Raw genomic sequence first — 16,935 nt, 5'->3', positions numbered from 1 at the left:
TCTGCCATACAGAGATGAAGCCAACGAATGAAGCGACAGCGAATTCTGTACAACTAGGGTCAATAACTCTTACTTGCAACATAAATGTATCTGTTTGATGAAGTTAAATAGATCTATGAGACCCGGCCGCGTTTTACATGTTTTGTAAAAATGTAGCTGTCTGAATAACCTTCCTTTTCACTTCTAATGGCCATGTGTATTGCTGACTAAAACATTTAAATGGTCAATCACCTTGTACAGGTATCGCCAGAGTGCTTGAGTAGTGTCACTGCTGCTCTCGTCGTCCTGATTAGGTTGCGTATATGAAATGAACAGGGCTATGGAAAGACACCTTAGCATTGTGTCGTGATTTCATAAAGGTTACCCGACTAGAAGTGTTTGTAATGTAAATAGAATACATATGCTATTGCGTGAGTCTAGATGCTAGTGTTCTTCAATGAACTTGTCAAAGGCTTTAATTAGGTAGATCACTCATTAAGTCAGTCTAGCGTGCGTGTCCATTTGTGCAAAATTTTGTGATTCGGCCTTTGTAGCAAATACCGCAGGCTCTGCTATTGACATCTTTCTACCGCCTAAATGACCAGCAAATCAGAGCATCTCAACAACGGCTAGCAGGTTTCTGCAATATAACGGTAGCATTGAAAATCGCCAAGCCTACACAGAACGGGCAGGACAGTCACAGAAAAAGCTGGAAGAGTGGTTATTCCAGAAACTTTTTCAATCACTGTCGACGAAACTGCTACAAATTCTATTCCAGAGAACTGACTTTGCCATAAATTATCATGTTTACGTGTATTGCGGAAAATTCCTATGGTATTTCTATTTTTTGCCGTTAAGAGTTGTACCCACCATCAGGGCTGAGCAGGGGTACTCAGAAGCGTACTTACAAATACAGATCTAGAAGCCATTCGCTGAAGGTATAAGTACGAATACTACGATACATTTGCCCGTGACCTAACGGGATCTTTCACAGATGCAATTGCCGAAATCCGAGAAAAGTATCCGAGATTACAGTTACAAGAATACAAATACCGAAATTCTTTTAGGGGTTTCTGATACTGTGCAAGCACACTTGTGAAAGTTAAACATCATAGTGTATATAAAGCTTTAGCGTATTGAAACTTAGAAGTCAAGCTTATTACCTGATTCAGTAATGAACACGAGCGACTATAGAGGAGATTTATCAATAGTTTCAACAGTAAGTCTAGTTTTTTACAAAATGGTTGTGCTTATACCAGCATTTAGCCGACAGCAACCAAGTGGTTACGCTGGTTGCTAGGCAGCGGTGAGAGGGCTTCAACACAGAACTAGACAATTTGCCTTTACAAAAAAAATAGAAGTGCTGCACCAGCCTTGATTCGTAAGCACTTTTTTGTCAAGGCAGACAATGCTGCCTGTCTGGTTATGCTGTAAGCCATGTCGAAAGATTTCCCATGTGAGCCATTCTGTGCAGGTCAAGAACACTGTGTCATTGATTGATGAAACGCCATGAGTGTTTCTTTCTCCTTTTCAAATATTTCATACCATTTCATTCAAAATAGTTACGGAATATCCGTGTGTTGGTCAGCATCGTGATGTAATCGACATATTGTTGAAATATTTCACTATTGATGTGCAAATACGCTTATCACATGCATCTGAATACAGAAATATATATACTAAAAAGCATACTTTTGATGTTCTGTCCCGAAACGCTTGTATAGCGATACCCCATAGTCCTGCACGCTACATACTTCAAATACAATATGGGCAGTTTGTTGATGCCGTTACTCACACTGAAGAAGATTCATGCCTGAGGCTTTTGTAATTAGGATGGAGCTTTCAATGACGCACACCTTACGTGATTCGCATTGTGTGACACCTGGTTGTGGCTTTACTTTTTTAAACACTCTTGTATACATGTTAATGCAATTCCCTACCCTATTTTAGGCCTGTGTAGGGTCAGCTTGCAATGGAGTTTGAAGTCCCAGTACAGCTCAGTTGTGGAGTACTGGGCTTCCACGCAGATTGTATAGGTTCGATCATCATTCTACCCCTAGTGAAACTTATTTATTGACTTTTTTTATTTTGTGCCATAGTTGTTACAGAAAAAAGCAGTGGCAGAGGTGGCACAGAGCCATGGCACTGAAATGGACGCTTATTGCGATCTCATACGAGCTACCATTGTTATGAAATCCCAACCAGCGTCCCACAACAAGATCCAGCTTAAACAATTATCCTTTTAACATATAAATTGCAAACAATAAAAAAAGTTAAACCTACAAGATATTGGTCGGGGTAACAATACATAGAATGAATATTGCCTAATTCCTTCGTCAAGTTTTGTTATGGCCCCGTTAAACTGTTACTCTCAGTGCAAACCCCAATGCTGTGCTCGAGAACTTCAGGACTGTAGCAAATCGTTTGGTTTAGATTACGCAAACAACGCGAACATTGCAGATTGTTCTGGAAGCTACGTGGCTGCTAGTGATAACGTTAACACATTCAATGGGATATGTATAAATGCCCCTGCGCTTCGTTGCTCCTCCGTTGACCGATGGCCGACGCTCCGTGCACCGCTATCAATGGCAGTATGTTGCTATTCCCGACCTTCTGTTTCTCGCCAAATAAACAGTTTCGTTCTACGACAAGCTGTTTTTGCATTTTTCAGCGTCAGAACCCCGTGAGACCTGCTGGTGGTGCTGCTTCTTTCATGCACCGGATCCACCAGTCAGGGCGTGAACCCAACCCTCGCCCCGGAGAAAACACAGACGTGAGCCATGAGGAGTGAGTTAACCATAGGTAACAAGGTCTACCAGAGCGCAGGCTTCTACCCGCCAAACATCATAAGACCTCGACCAAGGCAAGACTGTGACAGCTGCTGGGCCGACTGCACTGATTCCGCTCCGGTAAGCTAAGGAGCCGTGTGAAATTTACGTGGTTCACTACTCTAATTCCCGGAGAGCTGGCTTGAAAGGTTTGACCAAGTTGCTCTTTTGAACATCTGGACCAACGATGAGAAGCCGCGGCACGTTTATTTCGCCCTGCAAGATTCCACGTGCACTTGGCTTGAAAACCCTGAAACGCTGGACATCTTTTGCCTGAGGTTATTAGCCACAATCACGAGCGTCGTCAGCAAAGAAAGCGCCGAGGCAATTCACCAAACGCACGTCCCGCTCCCAGACGAAAGGATTGCACTCTTCACGAAAGGAGTGACCAAACTTTTTCACCGTGCAGATCTAGTCATGTCCTAAGAAACAAAATTCAACTTACCTATGCGAGTTCCAAAGCAAGAGCTCTTCATTGGCCTAATGTGGGACCCACCGAACCTGTACAAGAATTTGTCTCGGAAGCGACCACAGTTGGGAAGACACTGGACTTGCGTGACCACCAGTACAATCGCCATTCGACGCCACAGTTTGCCGCTCTTCAAGGGTTCGGCTCCGCCGACCTGTGTGAAATGGTCAGACCGATCCTGCAGGAAAAGCTGCGAAAAGTCCTGCTTTCGTCACCACATCAAGTCATTGCTGACGTGGTGTGACGTGAGATCCAGTAATCTCTGCACGTTCCTTAGCAAGCAGACCCGCAGCCGGGTCTGCTTGCTAAGCTACACCGCTGCAACGCAACGTTACGCTCCACCTCCACGCCTAATTGGAGAAGCCGCACTGTCATGGTTTCGCCGCCAGTCCCACCATACCATCCACCCGCTGCCCAGTGCAACCGTCTGAGGAAAGCCGTTACGTGGCGTGTCACCGACTAATGTCTTCTCTGCTACACCTGCGGAGAAACTGGCCTGACGTACCATTGCTACCAGTACTGCTGGATGGGGCTGCGTCTCTCCGACGTCAATGCACCGTGCCCACAGCGGGATGAACACCCGCACGGAGTCGCCAACTACAAAATGTAACAAAATTACGAATACCACTAATAGAGGAGTAAAAAAGGTGTTAACCATGCAAAACGAGCAAGGAGAACAGTGACACACCGTCAAGCTTCACGGGATAGAACGTGCGGTTACATCACGCCGAGGCATAGTAAAATTGCAGGCAAGACATAGCATGACTCTCCAGCATCCCAGCAGTTCGTTAGCTCATATGGTATGTTGCTTTGTGCACATAATTCTTGATTATATGTGCCTTCCACGCCTCTCTCAACGAGTGAATACTCATATTTTTCTACAGTAAACAACTGATGAGGAGTCTGAATGAATTGCGTGTTATTGGCTTATTCTTCTCAATTGAACAATATCACTAGAAGCTGCCCCACTGGAAAATGCCTAACACTAATTTTTATCCTTTGTGCTTCTTCGATATGCGCATAAGCTACATTAAAAGAGAAAATGTTTTATTGCTTCTCAAATCAATTGTGGGTGACATGGTTTAAACTGAAACCAGCGCCTCGGAATTCGATAACGCTGCGCTATAGTAGCAAGATCCCAATTTGGGGTGTTGGAGATGATGGCACACAAAGGCAAAAGAGAATCCAGTGAAAAAGGCGCCACTAGTTAATCATACTCTACTTAGAATGGTTTCAGAAACCACAATTGATGAAGAGGAAATACAAAAGAAGTCCAGAGTAAGTATAGTGAGCCAGCACGTGGAAACGAGGGGGCAATTATGCCACCAACGCGCTATAAAGTTTTCTGTATATCTTTAGGGCTGTGTAATTCTGCAGCACACTCTAAGAAGTAGAACGAGAGGAGGGGTATCGATGTTTATCTTTTAGGAAGTAATTTGTCTGCCACAGTGATTTCTCTTTTTAGGAGTACATGCGTAGGCACAAACTGTTACTTGGCTCGCCAGTTACGCCTTAACAGCGGCTCTGTCCCATTATTTCACGAGGGAGCAACCTTAATTTTTTTAACTCGCACTAAAAACATTTTTGTGTACTTAACCTGCATTTCTAGGAATGTTCAGGCATGTAGTTAGATGTAAAATCAGTATAGAAACATGTCATTCAAAAAATTCAGGTGTTTAACAATAAACGGGCAGGATTCCAACTTATGATCACGCAGCCAGGATGGGCATACACTAACGACTACACTCTCAACGCCATCACACAATTTTGAAAGAAACAGGGTATGTAGGAACTGACTGTTCGTTTGTCCACGGTGCGTTCATTTTTGCAGTAAATCTGACAAAGAGTGCTCTCCTCTCTTTACAAAAAGATAGCGCCCTTTTTGTCATGTCATGTGCGAAGTTTGGCGCACAATCCTTGTCCTGTAGGAGCAAAGCACCCTTTTCGTATAACTCTGCAGTTACTCCCGAAAACTTTTTAGAGTGTAGCATTGAGATGAGAGCACGTCTAGTTAAGAAGCCAGATAGCTTAAACACAAACAGCATGAGGTGCGTGATCACCTTATTTGCCGAATGCGACTGAGAAGGGAAGACTTCAAGAGTAAAGGAAGCGCCCTGCTTACGCGCACTGTTTTTATGACGCAGGCGCAAGCAAGTCACTGGAAGAGAGTCTAGTTTTTTCGAACATCAAATATACCTTCCTCGGTTTTCTTTGTTACTGCTCCTTGAAGTTTGAAACACTGCAGAATAACTTGAAACAGGAAATGAGAAAGATATACGCGTATAAGTAGCAAGAAACTTTGTAGTGTTTATGGCAGATGAACGTCTTGTGGGACTCATTCATTGAAGTGATTTTTTTTTCTCAAGCAGGCTTTTGTAACTTGCTTACAGTGCTTGCCTCATACGTGGTACTCGGCAGTGGACTTCCAGCTTTTCCTCATCTCTCCCTTCTTTATTTACCTTCTCTACAGGTAAGCTTCTATTAAAGAACGCTGTTTATTCTTTTTTCATGCACTTTTGACATAGATACTAATTACCTTCTTAAAGCGTATATACGCTTAGGCTGTGGGTAACAGAGAGAAAAATAGCATCTCAATTTCAAAATTTTGGACTCTGCCACGAAGTCATATCTTTTGTGGCACCACATGTTTAAACATTCGAGACACTCAGAACCTGAAGATACCTGAATTTAGATTTCCAAGCGAACAAAACATGACAGATAAACGACTCCAAGGACCCCGCTCAATAATGCAGCGGTAATTTTCCTTTCTCGTTGCAGATGGCCCCGTGTAGGAGTGGCACTATGCGGAGTGCTCATAGTGACTTCAACTACAGCCAGCATTATGTATACTGCATTGCATAGAATGAGGTTAGTATCCAATTTGCAAGCGTTTCTTTTTTTTTTATTACAATGTGCTCTGACGTTCACATGAAGACTTTGCGATAAAATTGGCATTCACAGAACAGAACATGACTATGTCAACTCGATTGAAAAATACGTCTCCCGCACCAATGTGACGAGTATTCAGCTTAGGTGTAGCAGAATTCTTGCGCCTCGTGTACGCCATCCCACTCAGTTCTGATTACTCCCAGGTAAATCTATAAATAAAACTTCGCACTACGTGCAATCTTTTGTATTCGTAAACATCGGTACTGGCCTGCACTACAAATCTAAATAATAAACATCTGCCCTCGAGTCAGCATATAAAAAATAATAACCCAGTTTTTGTTACACTATTCGAACACAGTCATTTCTTTCCGCCTTGACGTAAAGTTAGTGAGCAAAGACGACAGGGTAATTATTGTCACGGGATTTTTATAAGAAATTTGTATTGCCTAAAGAAACACAGCTTCGCCTGCTGGTTCGCGCGTGCGGTGACGCTACAGTACACCTGGGCCATTCTCGTTTCCTCCACGTAATACTCACTTCCCTGACTGGTTATCCCATACATTTCATGGCTACTTATGCACAGTTCCGCATCTTTGACAGCCATACACATACATGTACACATACACATTCTTTAGTCTTTTCAGTCCTCTTTTAGCTCCCTCTTTTTTCTCTCTGAACCTCAGCCTCCGTCTTTCATTTCCCTCAAGCTCACGTCATCCTCACCTATGTTGTTTTCACACTACCATATGATTAGGAAATCAATTAGGAAATAAGTATGCTTAAAAGAGGAGCCTGCAGAAAGTCCTGCGATTAAGCTATTTATTAAGTATTATCGCTGGAGTGAGGTGCATGAAATAAAATCAAACTCGACATGCATGACGACGTGAAATATTTATATTATTCATGTGATGCCAACACGTCTGAGCGATACTTCTAATAAATTTATGCGCGGCAAGCACATTGATTGCACTCTTATGGTCTTATTTAGATATGGCAGCACGTGAAATGGACTACGTAAAGACTGCGACGATTTGGTGGGGATCTCAATTTTATATTTATTATTACACATAATTAAGATTAGGTATTCTTTCAGGGTTCCTGAAATAAGCATTTTATCTAAACCTTATATGATGTTCAAAATAGCTATATTTGTAAAACGAATTCTCTGCTTATTACAGGCCTTCTGAATCTTAGAGAATTGAACACTGTGCATTTTGGAAACATGGAAATATGCATACGTTATAAATTCTACAAAGAGTACCAGAAATTTTTTTCTCAATCTGGCATTCAGACATACAAGTACGTTACTTGTGGTGCTTGCCCACTCCTCAACTCAGTGTACATTTATTTGTCCTAGTTACGATCCGCTTCTCATGAATATGTACTACAGGTTAAAAATACTCTACCACGGTGTATCAGTCGCTACGGTGCTCTGCTGCCGACCCGATGGGAACGGATGCGATCCTGGCCGCATTTCGGTGGCACCAAAACGATTGAGGCTCGTGTGCAGCATGATGCCATCCCAGGTTGAAGAACTCCAGATTGTCTAGATGGTTCCAGACACCTCCATTCTGTCGTCTCGTGTAATCATATAGTGGGGTTTTGAGACATGAAACTTCACATATTATTATTGCAGTTTAAATATATACTTTGAAGTAGAATTGTGCCGGTGCACTGTGAAAGCACAGATTTTTTCATTCTGATGGCTATTTGAACAGGCAGTGGCTTTCTAGAAGGCTTTTGATAAATTCACATTATCTTTCTTCTTGGGACAGTGTGGTACGTGTATTAGGTCTCGTCAGATAGTGCTGTCTTTTTAGCAACCGGGAGCACCGACATGTCCCTATGTACAGCTACTTAGCTACTGCACGATCAACCCTCGTTGTAATTCTTGAGCATTCGCGAAACGACAAGTGTGGGCCCGTACATTACTTGGTCCTCTAAACTGTTTTTGCAGCTCTGTACCTGGCGTCTATGACTACGTTCAAGATGTCTACATAAAGCCACATTTCCGCATCTCGACTTATCTGGCTGGCATTCTTCTGGGTCACTATATGGTGCTCAACAAAGACAACATCATGAAAAATAAGGTAAATATGTGGAGGCTATATTGTGAAATATATGCTAAAGTCCTGCTGGTGAAGTGAAACACATGTGCTGATAATTCGTGAACTGTGACATCCTACGTATGCGCAGCTAGTTTAGGCAAAAATAAAATGTGGATAAAATATTTAGAAATTGATTTACGGGGCGGATTTGAAAGAAGGAGGCAAATGTTTTCGGCAGTTGTATATTCTTGATGAACTGTACGATAGTGCATTCATACAAAGTGATTGTGTATGAAGTGTGATCGCTTTTTTGGCAGCCATATAAATTGTATTCTGAACAAAAATATGACTGTATATTTCATTTTAAAGAGATTGGCTGAAGTTTTTCGGAGATAAAGACAATTTCTTCTAGCGTAAACCTTCAGACTGCGGGCAGGAAATACACTCCAGTATGTCGTTTTTCTTAGAGTTGCTAATTTCCTTTACATGTCACACAAAGAAATGTGCAATTGGACGTTCAACTACATCACGCAAACTTCGGCAACATGTTCATTCAGAATTTAGTCAAATGGTTTTTTCTTGTTTTTCCCACTGTAGTGCTCGACTATTTCAAAAATTTTATGTACGTAATGCTCACTTGAAAAAAAAGGTCACATTCAAAATACTGTCCTACCAGTCAAAACTGCGAATGCTAGGAGAGTTTGGAGAGTTCGTGACTAATTTAACACTCTAAATGAGAGTTTGTGACTAATGTGACACTCTACGAGAAACTAAAACATTTTGCAGACATCTCGTGCCATGAGAACGAATGATGTATAATCATCCATGAGGAAGTTTACTTTGTTGCCCTTTTAAAATGGCGATGACGTTACCAGGTGGATGGATGTGTAGCTCAGTAAAATGAAATTGTCCTAATATTCAGGATTCTAAAATGCGTGCATTCGTGAGAACTGGTTGTTCAAAGTTCTGTACCTACGTTATTACTAACGTGCACCCTACCAGCACCTGCTGCATATATGCCAAAATGTCAACGTTTTATTAGTTTATGATGCTGGTGATGCGAAGTGCATGTACAATTCTTCCGGATATCATGCTAGTGTTACGATGTGGATCTACGGTAAGCGCAGTAGCTGTTTGCGCATTGTGGGCGTACCAAGAATGTGTACTACACTCGCGTCTACCGATGTCTACGCTGGGAAATTTATGGCCGGCTTAACTTCAGCACTCATGTTAGGGCGCTTAACGGTGGGACAATGGCAATATCACCAGTAACTGCCTTACCGCGCTCTCCCAACACCGAAGGACGCTTGAATATGGCCTGCTGAATCCCAGTAAAAGAAATGTAGCGATTGTGAGACATCTATGAAATCGTTATCACCATGAGAACCACAATGAGCGTTACTCCAGCATGGTTTTTGTCATATATTTAGGTGGGTAATGCTTATTGATTTGTTGTAAAGTTATATATCTAGAATGCAATCAATTTACGCATGCATGGTGTCTTTTTCGCAAAGAATTTTCTGGACCTCGCGTACCACATCACACTGTATACGTTATGTGCGACAAGTTTTTGGGTAGGAAGGGGTATACCGAAATGAGCATAAACGCAGCCCCTCCCGAATAAATTTACTGATTGTTACCCTATGATTATGTAACTATAAAGCAATAAAGTAATTGGGACGTCCCGCCTGCAATACAAAATCAAGAAGTGTTCTCGAATGCCTGGATTGTGTTAGCATCACCTATTCCTAAAAGGGCATGGCAGTCCGTGAAAGCTCACCATAGTAATGTTCAGTATAATTTCTAAACGGGCCTTTTAAATGAATAAATGTTTAGGCTCTCTACACAGAACTGTAAGATAATGCTGCGTTAGTTACGGAACACACAAGGTCTGTCTGACCTTAGAGAGTTCTAGCACTGGGAGCTAGTAGTTGCTCATAGAAATGGACTCAATTGTACAAATACTGGGCGGAGTGATACAAAGCGGTGATTAGCTTCGCCTCGTGTATTGTGACTAGATCGTAAAGTGTCCTGTACCAAAAATGTTTATTATAAAATGAACCAACACTGCCGAAGTGAACCAATCCTGTCAATTCGGGCAGACAGCTGGGCTTGCTGATGCAGACGAAACCATCACCGCGGCGATCATTTATCCGTCTGCCGGCCTGGTTGATACAAATGGAAAATTAAACGTGTAGAGTCTCGTGCGCTTAAGTGGGTTCGAACAGATAAGCGATTGCGCCATAGCTTGCAAAGATGTTTGTTTTATTGCAGCAAGCAAGCAACTACTTTTTGAAGGAAGTTTGTTTGGTGGTGAGACCATTCAGAAGCATTACTGCCCGAGCAGGAGAGCTAGAACAAAAGATAAAAAATTGCATAACATTCAATAACATTTATGTTTCTCTATTTATTGGGATGTATATTCAGAATAGAAGCCACAATGTTTTGAATGCCGGATGAGGTCGCATCTCTCAAGTATACAATCGATTATACCAGATGAAGTGATTTCATTTGTTGAGAAGCTGGACAATATGTGAATTCTCACTCTTGCTTCATACTCGCACTACTCAAAAAAAAAGCAAACAGCAGCCTCTTATTTTCAATTATCAGGAAACGTTTATAAATTGCGTAGAATATTCTTCCTTGCGCACCATGATGGCGTAAAGAAACATGACCTGATTAAGACGACACTCTTGAAACCGTAGGTAAGAGCATATACACTGATTTGTTGTTTTCAAACACGCCTTTGTTATTTTCTGGACAGAATCGATCACAAAATAGAGTGAGGCGGTGCTTTGAACCAAATTGGTTTTGTTTTCAGTGTGATGGTCGCCTTGGCTGGTTGTGTTGTGTGGCTTGCCTGCTGTTCGCCGTTTTCGGCTTGCGAGTTTTAAAGCCTTCAGTGCAAAATGCCTGGCGGGACGCCTTCAATATTGGTGCACCAACGATTTGGTGCATCGGGATTTCATGGGTTGTGTACGCCTCCGTGGCAGGTTCAGGAGGTAAGTGCCGATATGAACAAATATTTATTACTTAACATGACCCACGATCGCAACAAGAGGTAGCTGCATTACACAAAAAAGAATAGCGTGAACTACTTGAATGAAAATTTTATCCTATATATTGTACGATACTTTTTGAACAACTGCTTTAATTGGAAAACCAAAATGGGCGGGTTTATTTTCACAGTGATAGCAATTGTAATTTTACATTATCTTGAAGTATCGCAACAAGAAAAAGCGGAGGAGCAATAGTACTTAGCCTTCATTTTCAAGTGCGAAGCATTATTTAACGAACTTTAGCGACTTTGAGTCTATCTATCTATCTATCTATCTATCTATCTATCTATCTATCTATCTATCTATCTAACTATCTATCTATCTATCTATCTACCTATCTATCTATCTATCTATCTATCTATCTATCTATCTATCTATCAACTATCTATCTATCTATGTATCTATCTATCTATCTATCTATCTATCTATCTATCTATCTATCTATCTATCTATCTAGCCGCCTATGACTTTTAGCTCTTCTGGCCATTTCACTAATGGTATCGATACCAAACTTCCCATGGCATAACACAACTGTGTGAAGAACTTATTGGACTAGTCATAACGTGAATATTAGGATATGTATGTCTTGTATGTCATGATTTACATTTCATGGTCCTGCAGCTCTTGCGGTGGCTTCGTTCACACATCATGTTTCAAAACAGGTATGGTATGGCATGATTGCATGGCGAACACAAGCGGCAGGTTATAACATGAAAATCATGACATGCGTGTCATGTAACAACATGGCTACAAGCCACGATCATGATGGGCTCGCGGCCGTTTCACTAGCGTCACATATACAGTACGTGAATGGATGATTAATGTATGTGACTGATGCAAAGATGATAATCATGATATGCGTGTCATGTAACAACATGACCATATGGCGCACTGATGATGCGCTCGCGGCCGTTTCGCTAGCTTGACATGTACCAAACTCGGTATTACGCGACGCCAATGAATGACGAAGGTGACTGGCGCAAACATAATAATCATGAGATGCGTGTCATGTGAGGATAACTACATGTCATGTGAAAACATGACTAGCCCAATACATTTCGATGAGACGCGGTGCACGTGCTCGCCGGCGTTCATTTCGTCGCGTCACGCCGGCTTCGCTGCGCCAGGCACCGGTCCTGCCATGTACTCGCAGGCGCGCGCCACGTGGTGTTGCTTTGAGGCATGCGCATTTCAGCTTGTCCGGCGTCCCTCCGTGACGAAAAGAGGGAGACGCAGTGTTGTCTGGGTAGCGTATCGGCGGGAAATGCGCCATGTCGCATGTCGCATGTCGGTTGCCGTCGGGCGGCACCGACGGATGATGGTCGCGCCTGGCGTCACAGTATAGAGTGCTCGCGTTTTTCTAACGTAGCGTCGCTGTGCCCAGCGTGCGCGCTCGTTAACGCTACATTGTAGTATATTGGGCTCTTCAAGATGCGATCGCGGGCGTTTTTCTAGCTCCACATATATCAAATTTGGTGTTACGTGACGTTAGTGGAGGACAAAATATATGAATGGAGCAAACATCATAATCTTGACACGTGCGTCATGCAAGAACATGATAACATACCACGCTCATAGCGTGCTCGCGGCCGTTTCGCTAGCTCCACATATGCTAAACTTGGTATCACGTGACGTGAATAGATCACGAAGGTAAAATTCACATTTAGTAATGATAAGCATGACGCGTAAGTCGTTTACGGCATCACTTACCTTTATATCGTAACTTTTTGATGATTTCAAAGCGACATATCAACCTTTCCCATTCGTGTTTCGCATATCATCGATTCCTACTATGCGTGGGATCTGGAAGTTTTTTAGTAGTGTCGCTCCTAGCAACGTCAGGTTGTTAAATTTCTGTGGTCATCCACTCAGGGAAAATTACGATGGGGGGAAGAGTTCTCACAGTGACGCTGTTTGGTCTAGCCAAACACCAAATTCGCAATGATGATAAGCGTGATTCCCCTGATGGGTATTTACCAATGTGACATCTCGCACTTGACACTAACTAAGCCTACGCAGACAGCCCTTTCAGAACACGTGTGCCTGGCGTGAGCTTTCCAGCTTCCACTAAATTGTACAGGATTGGATGCAATAGATAGAAACGGCGAGATAACGGGTACAGAAAGAGAGAGAGAAGTAGAGAGTAAAAAAAGTTGAAAAAGTTTGGCTGATTCCTTTTGCTTGGAATTGGTTTAACATGAAAGTAAAACGTGTCTTCACAGAGGCAGGTTAGCGTTTATAGGGCATTGTTTTCCCTCAAGGGTGAAGCAATGAATTAAACATCAACAAATCGCGAAGTCATGCGAAGAAAATCAAGCATGACGCAATTCGCCCAGCCCACGTCAAGCAGAAAGTATTCACAAAATAAGCATACGCAGGACGAATGCGGACAAAGAATTTTCACAGCCCGACACTTGAAGTGCGCACTTCTAACGGAAAAGCGCAGCAATGGAACGTACAAATATAAACAGGACAAGCGTGAAACACTGTCACATTTTTTTTACTTCTTTGTGTGTGAACAGCGTTCTGCTTTTGTAAACGTGACTACGGCAGCAAGTGAACTGACCTTTTTATTCTACCGATACATGAGTCCTATAAGCATGCGCGCAGTAAAATCACGTTCAGCAGAGGCGGCGCCGACCAAAACGCAAGGTCATGTAAGAGCTCGTCAAGCGCGAGCTCTTCGCCCAGTCTCTTTACTGATAATGAAAACACGCTGAAGTGGTGGAGCTTTGAGGGCCGCGAAACGGTGTTCTGTATATGAATGGGTTGCCGTTAGCAAAGTTCACAAGCTCGCCCCGTGGCTTTTAGCGCTGCGCGCTGTTGATGAAGAGGTTTCTCTTTCCTTGTCGGTCTCTTTTCTTCGCAGTCTGTTAACATATATTCAAGAAAGTGATCTTCATGATGAAAACACGTAAATTCTGCATATATATATATATATATATATATATATATATATATATATATATATATATATATATATATATATATATATATATATATATTGTTACGGAGAGAAGGCGTCTGAAAGATACCTTTACTTTAGGTAGAGAGGCAGGCATGGAGCCTAGCCTGCGCAAGCTCCCCCTAAACATCGTCCTCTTTTCTGTAAGATTCATTTGTGGCACCCCGTAGCATCGACCCCGGCGACGAAGGCACCGTCTCGGTGCTTGGTTGGTCCGAGTAATATCGCTTCAGCCGAGTGACGTGAACTACGTCACAACACAATTGCGCGCTGGTGGCGTTAAGAGGTTCAATTTCATATGTCATGTCGGCGACTTGGCGCACCACAGGGTACGAACCCGAGTGCGGCGAAGTCAGCTTTTCGCACAGGCCAACTCGCCATGACGGTGTCTAGAGAAGGACTGTGTCATTTTGACTGAAGTACACATCACGATGACACGCATTGTAGACTGGTCGTTGTCGTTCCTGCGAATCACTCAGACTCAGGCGAGCAATCTCACGTGCCTCTAGAGCTCTAGATATCACATCGTGGGCATATTTTGATGTGTGGCTAACGGCAGGAAGGAGCGTGTCAAAAGGCACCGTAGGTTCTCGTCCGTACAGTAGAAAAAAAGGGCGAGAAACCTGCAGTGTCATGCCGGGACGTATTATAGGCAAATGTCACAAATTCGAGGGTGGAGTCCCAGTCACGATGGTCGAAAAAAACGTACATGGCGAGCATGTCTGTGATGGTTCTATTTAGCCGTTCTGTGAGCCCGTTGTTTGAGGATGATACGCCGTTGGGAACTTGTTCTTTTTAGCGCAAAAGTGTAATATGTCCTAGATATATTGTGATAAAAACTAGCGACCTCGATCGGTAAGCAGTTGCCGAGGAGCGCCGTGGTGTAGTATGACGTCTTTTAGGAGAAAGTCAGAGACGTCTGTCGCACAAATGGTAGGAAGGACCCGTGTTTTGGCATACCGAGTGGTGTAATCTATGGCGACTGCTATCTACTTGTTTCCGCTGGCCGTTAAAGATAACGGTCCTAGTAAGTCAACACCTACCCTCTGAAAGGGTCCGAATGGAATCTCAATGGGCTGAAGGCGTCCCGCTGGAAGGGTTGCTGGTTTTTTGCGGTGTTGACAGAATTTGCATGAAACGACGTAATGGCAGACGGATCGGTAAACACCGGGTCAAAAGAAGCGACGTCGAACGCGGTCATAAGTTCTTGAACCTCCCAGGTGACCAGCTGTCGGAATATAATGCAACTGTGCGAGGACAGTCGGACGCATATGTTGTGGTATGAACGACAGCAGATCAGGTCCGTCAGGTGCATTCTGTAGCGATATAATGCGCCATTTTGGAGCAGGAACATACGAAAAGGTGGAAAAGTTGTGGGACCACCGAGCCGAAGAATTATATCGCTGAGGTGAGGATCACGGCTTGGTGATCTCCAGTGTTGCTGAACGCGGAAAGTGCCAAAACGGAAGTAGGCTCATCACCCTCAGAAAGGCTTGCTGGGTCTACTGGATGACGCGACAAGCAGTCAGCATCCTCATGGTGGCGACCTGATTTGTCGACAACCGTGTGGGAATCTTCCTGTAGCCGTAGAGCCCGCCAGCTGAGACGTCCACTAGGATCTTTTAAGGACGACAACCAACATAAGGCGTGGTGCTCAGTGACAACCGTGAACGGGCATCCATACAAATATGGCCGAAATTTAGGCACTTCCCAGACGAGCGCGAGGAATTCGCGTTCTGTGATGGAGTAATTTCGCTCTGCTGGCGATAAAAGACGGCTAGCGTAGCAATAATGCACTCGCAGCCATGCTGTCGGTGTGCCAAAACGGCTCCGATTCCGGGACCACTGGCGTCGGTACGCACTTCCGTTGGAGCGCAGATATCAAAGTGGCCGAGAATTGATGGCGTCGTAAGTCTAGTCGTCAGTTCAACGAATGCTCTGACTTGTTCAGGGCTTCCTTGGGATCGGCACAAACACCAGAAGAATCGACAAGGTGTCCAAGGACAGTGAGCTGCCGGCGGCTGAAGCAACAATTCGACGTGTTTAGTTGGAGCCCTGCTTTGCGGAAAGCCGAAAGAATTGTTGAGAGAGGCTCGAGGTGTGTTTCGAGAGTTGGCGAAAAAACAAAGACGTCATCAAGTTAGCATAGGCGGATTGATCACTTCAAACCGTGAAGAACAGCGCCCATCATTCGTTCGAAAGAAGCGGTGGCATTGCATAACCCGATTGGCATTACTTTGAACAGATATAGTCCGTTGGGAGTTATAAATGCTGACTTTTCACGGTCCAGATCATAAACTGATGTCTGCCAGTAACAGGAACGAAGGTCGATGAAAGAGAAATAGTTTGCTCCACTAAGGTAGTCAAAAGCGTCATCTATCCGTGGCAGAGGATACACGTCTTTTTTTTGTAACTTTGTTAAGATTTCTGTAGTCGACACAGAAGCGCGAGCTGTTATCCTTCTTTCTCACGAGCACAACGGGTGAAGCCCAAGGACTTGAAGAAGGTTGAATGATGTCTCGGGCAAGCATCTTCTCGACTTCTTGCTGGATCACGTGACGCTGGGAGGAGGAAACCGCATAGGGTCCCGGTGTACTGGATTTGCATCGCCGGTGTTGATCCGATGCTTTACGAGGGTCGTTTGACACAGGGGTCAGTCATAGGGATCAAAGACGTCTTGATACGACGCGAGAAGGCC

At 43.6% G+C, this 16,935-nt stretch overlaps 1 protein-coding gene across 1 annotated transcript in view; it reads left to right on the top strand.

The window, feature by feature from the left end:
* LOC119177835 (nose resistant to fluoxetine protein 6) overlaps positions 1-16,935 on the top strand; it is a 66,355-nt gene that overhangs the window by 38,293 nt on the left and 11,127 nt on the right. The window contains exons 10-13 of the mRNA XM_075867382.1: positions 5,667-5,746; positions 6,055-6,144; positions 8,123-8,255; positions 11,035-11,215. Of these exons, the coding sequence (XP_075723497.1) occupies positions 5,667-5,746; positions 6,055-6,144; positions 8,123-8,255; positions 11,035-11,215 (484 nt within the window). The remainder of the gene's footprint in view (positions 1-5,666; positions 5,747-6,054; positions 6,145-8,122; positions 8,256-11,034; positions 11,216-16,935) is intronic.

This window comes from Rhipicephalus microplus, chromosome 1 (assembly GCF_043290135.1).
Source record: "Rhipicephalus microplus isolate Deutch F79 chromosome 1, USDA_Rmic, whole genome shotgun sequence".
Classification (NCBI taxonomy): domain Eukaryota; kingdom Metazoa; phylum Arthropoda; class Arachnida; order Ixodida; family Ixodidae; genus Rhipicephalus; species Rhipicephalus microplus.
Note: the sequence above shows the minus strand (reverse complement) of the source record. Positions and strands in the feature narration are given on the sequence as shown.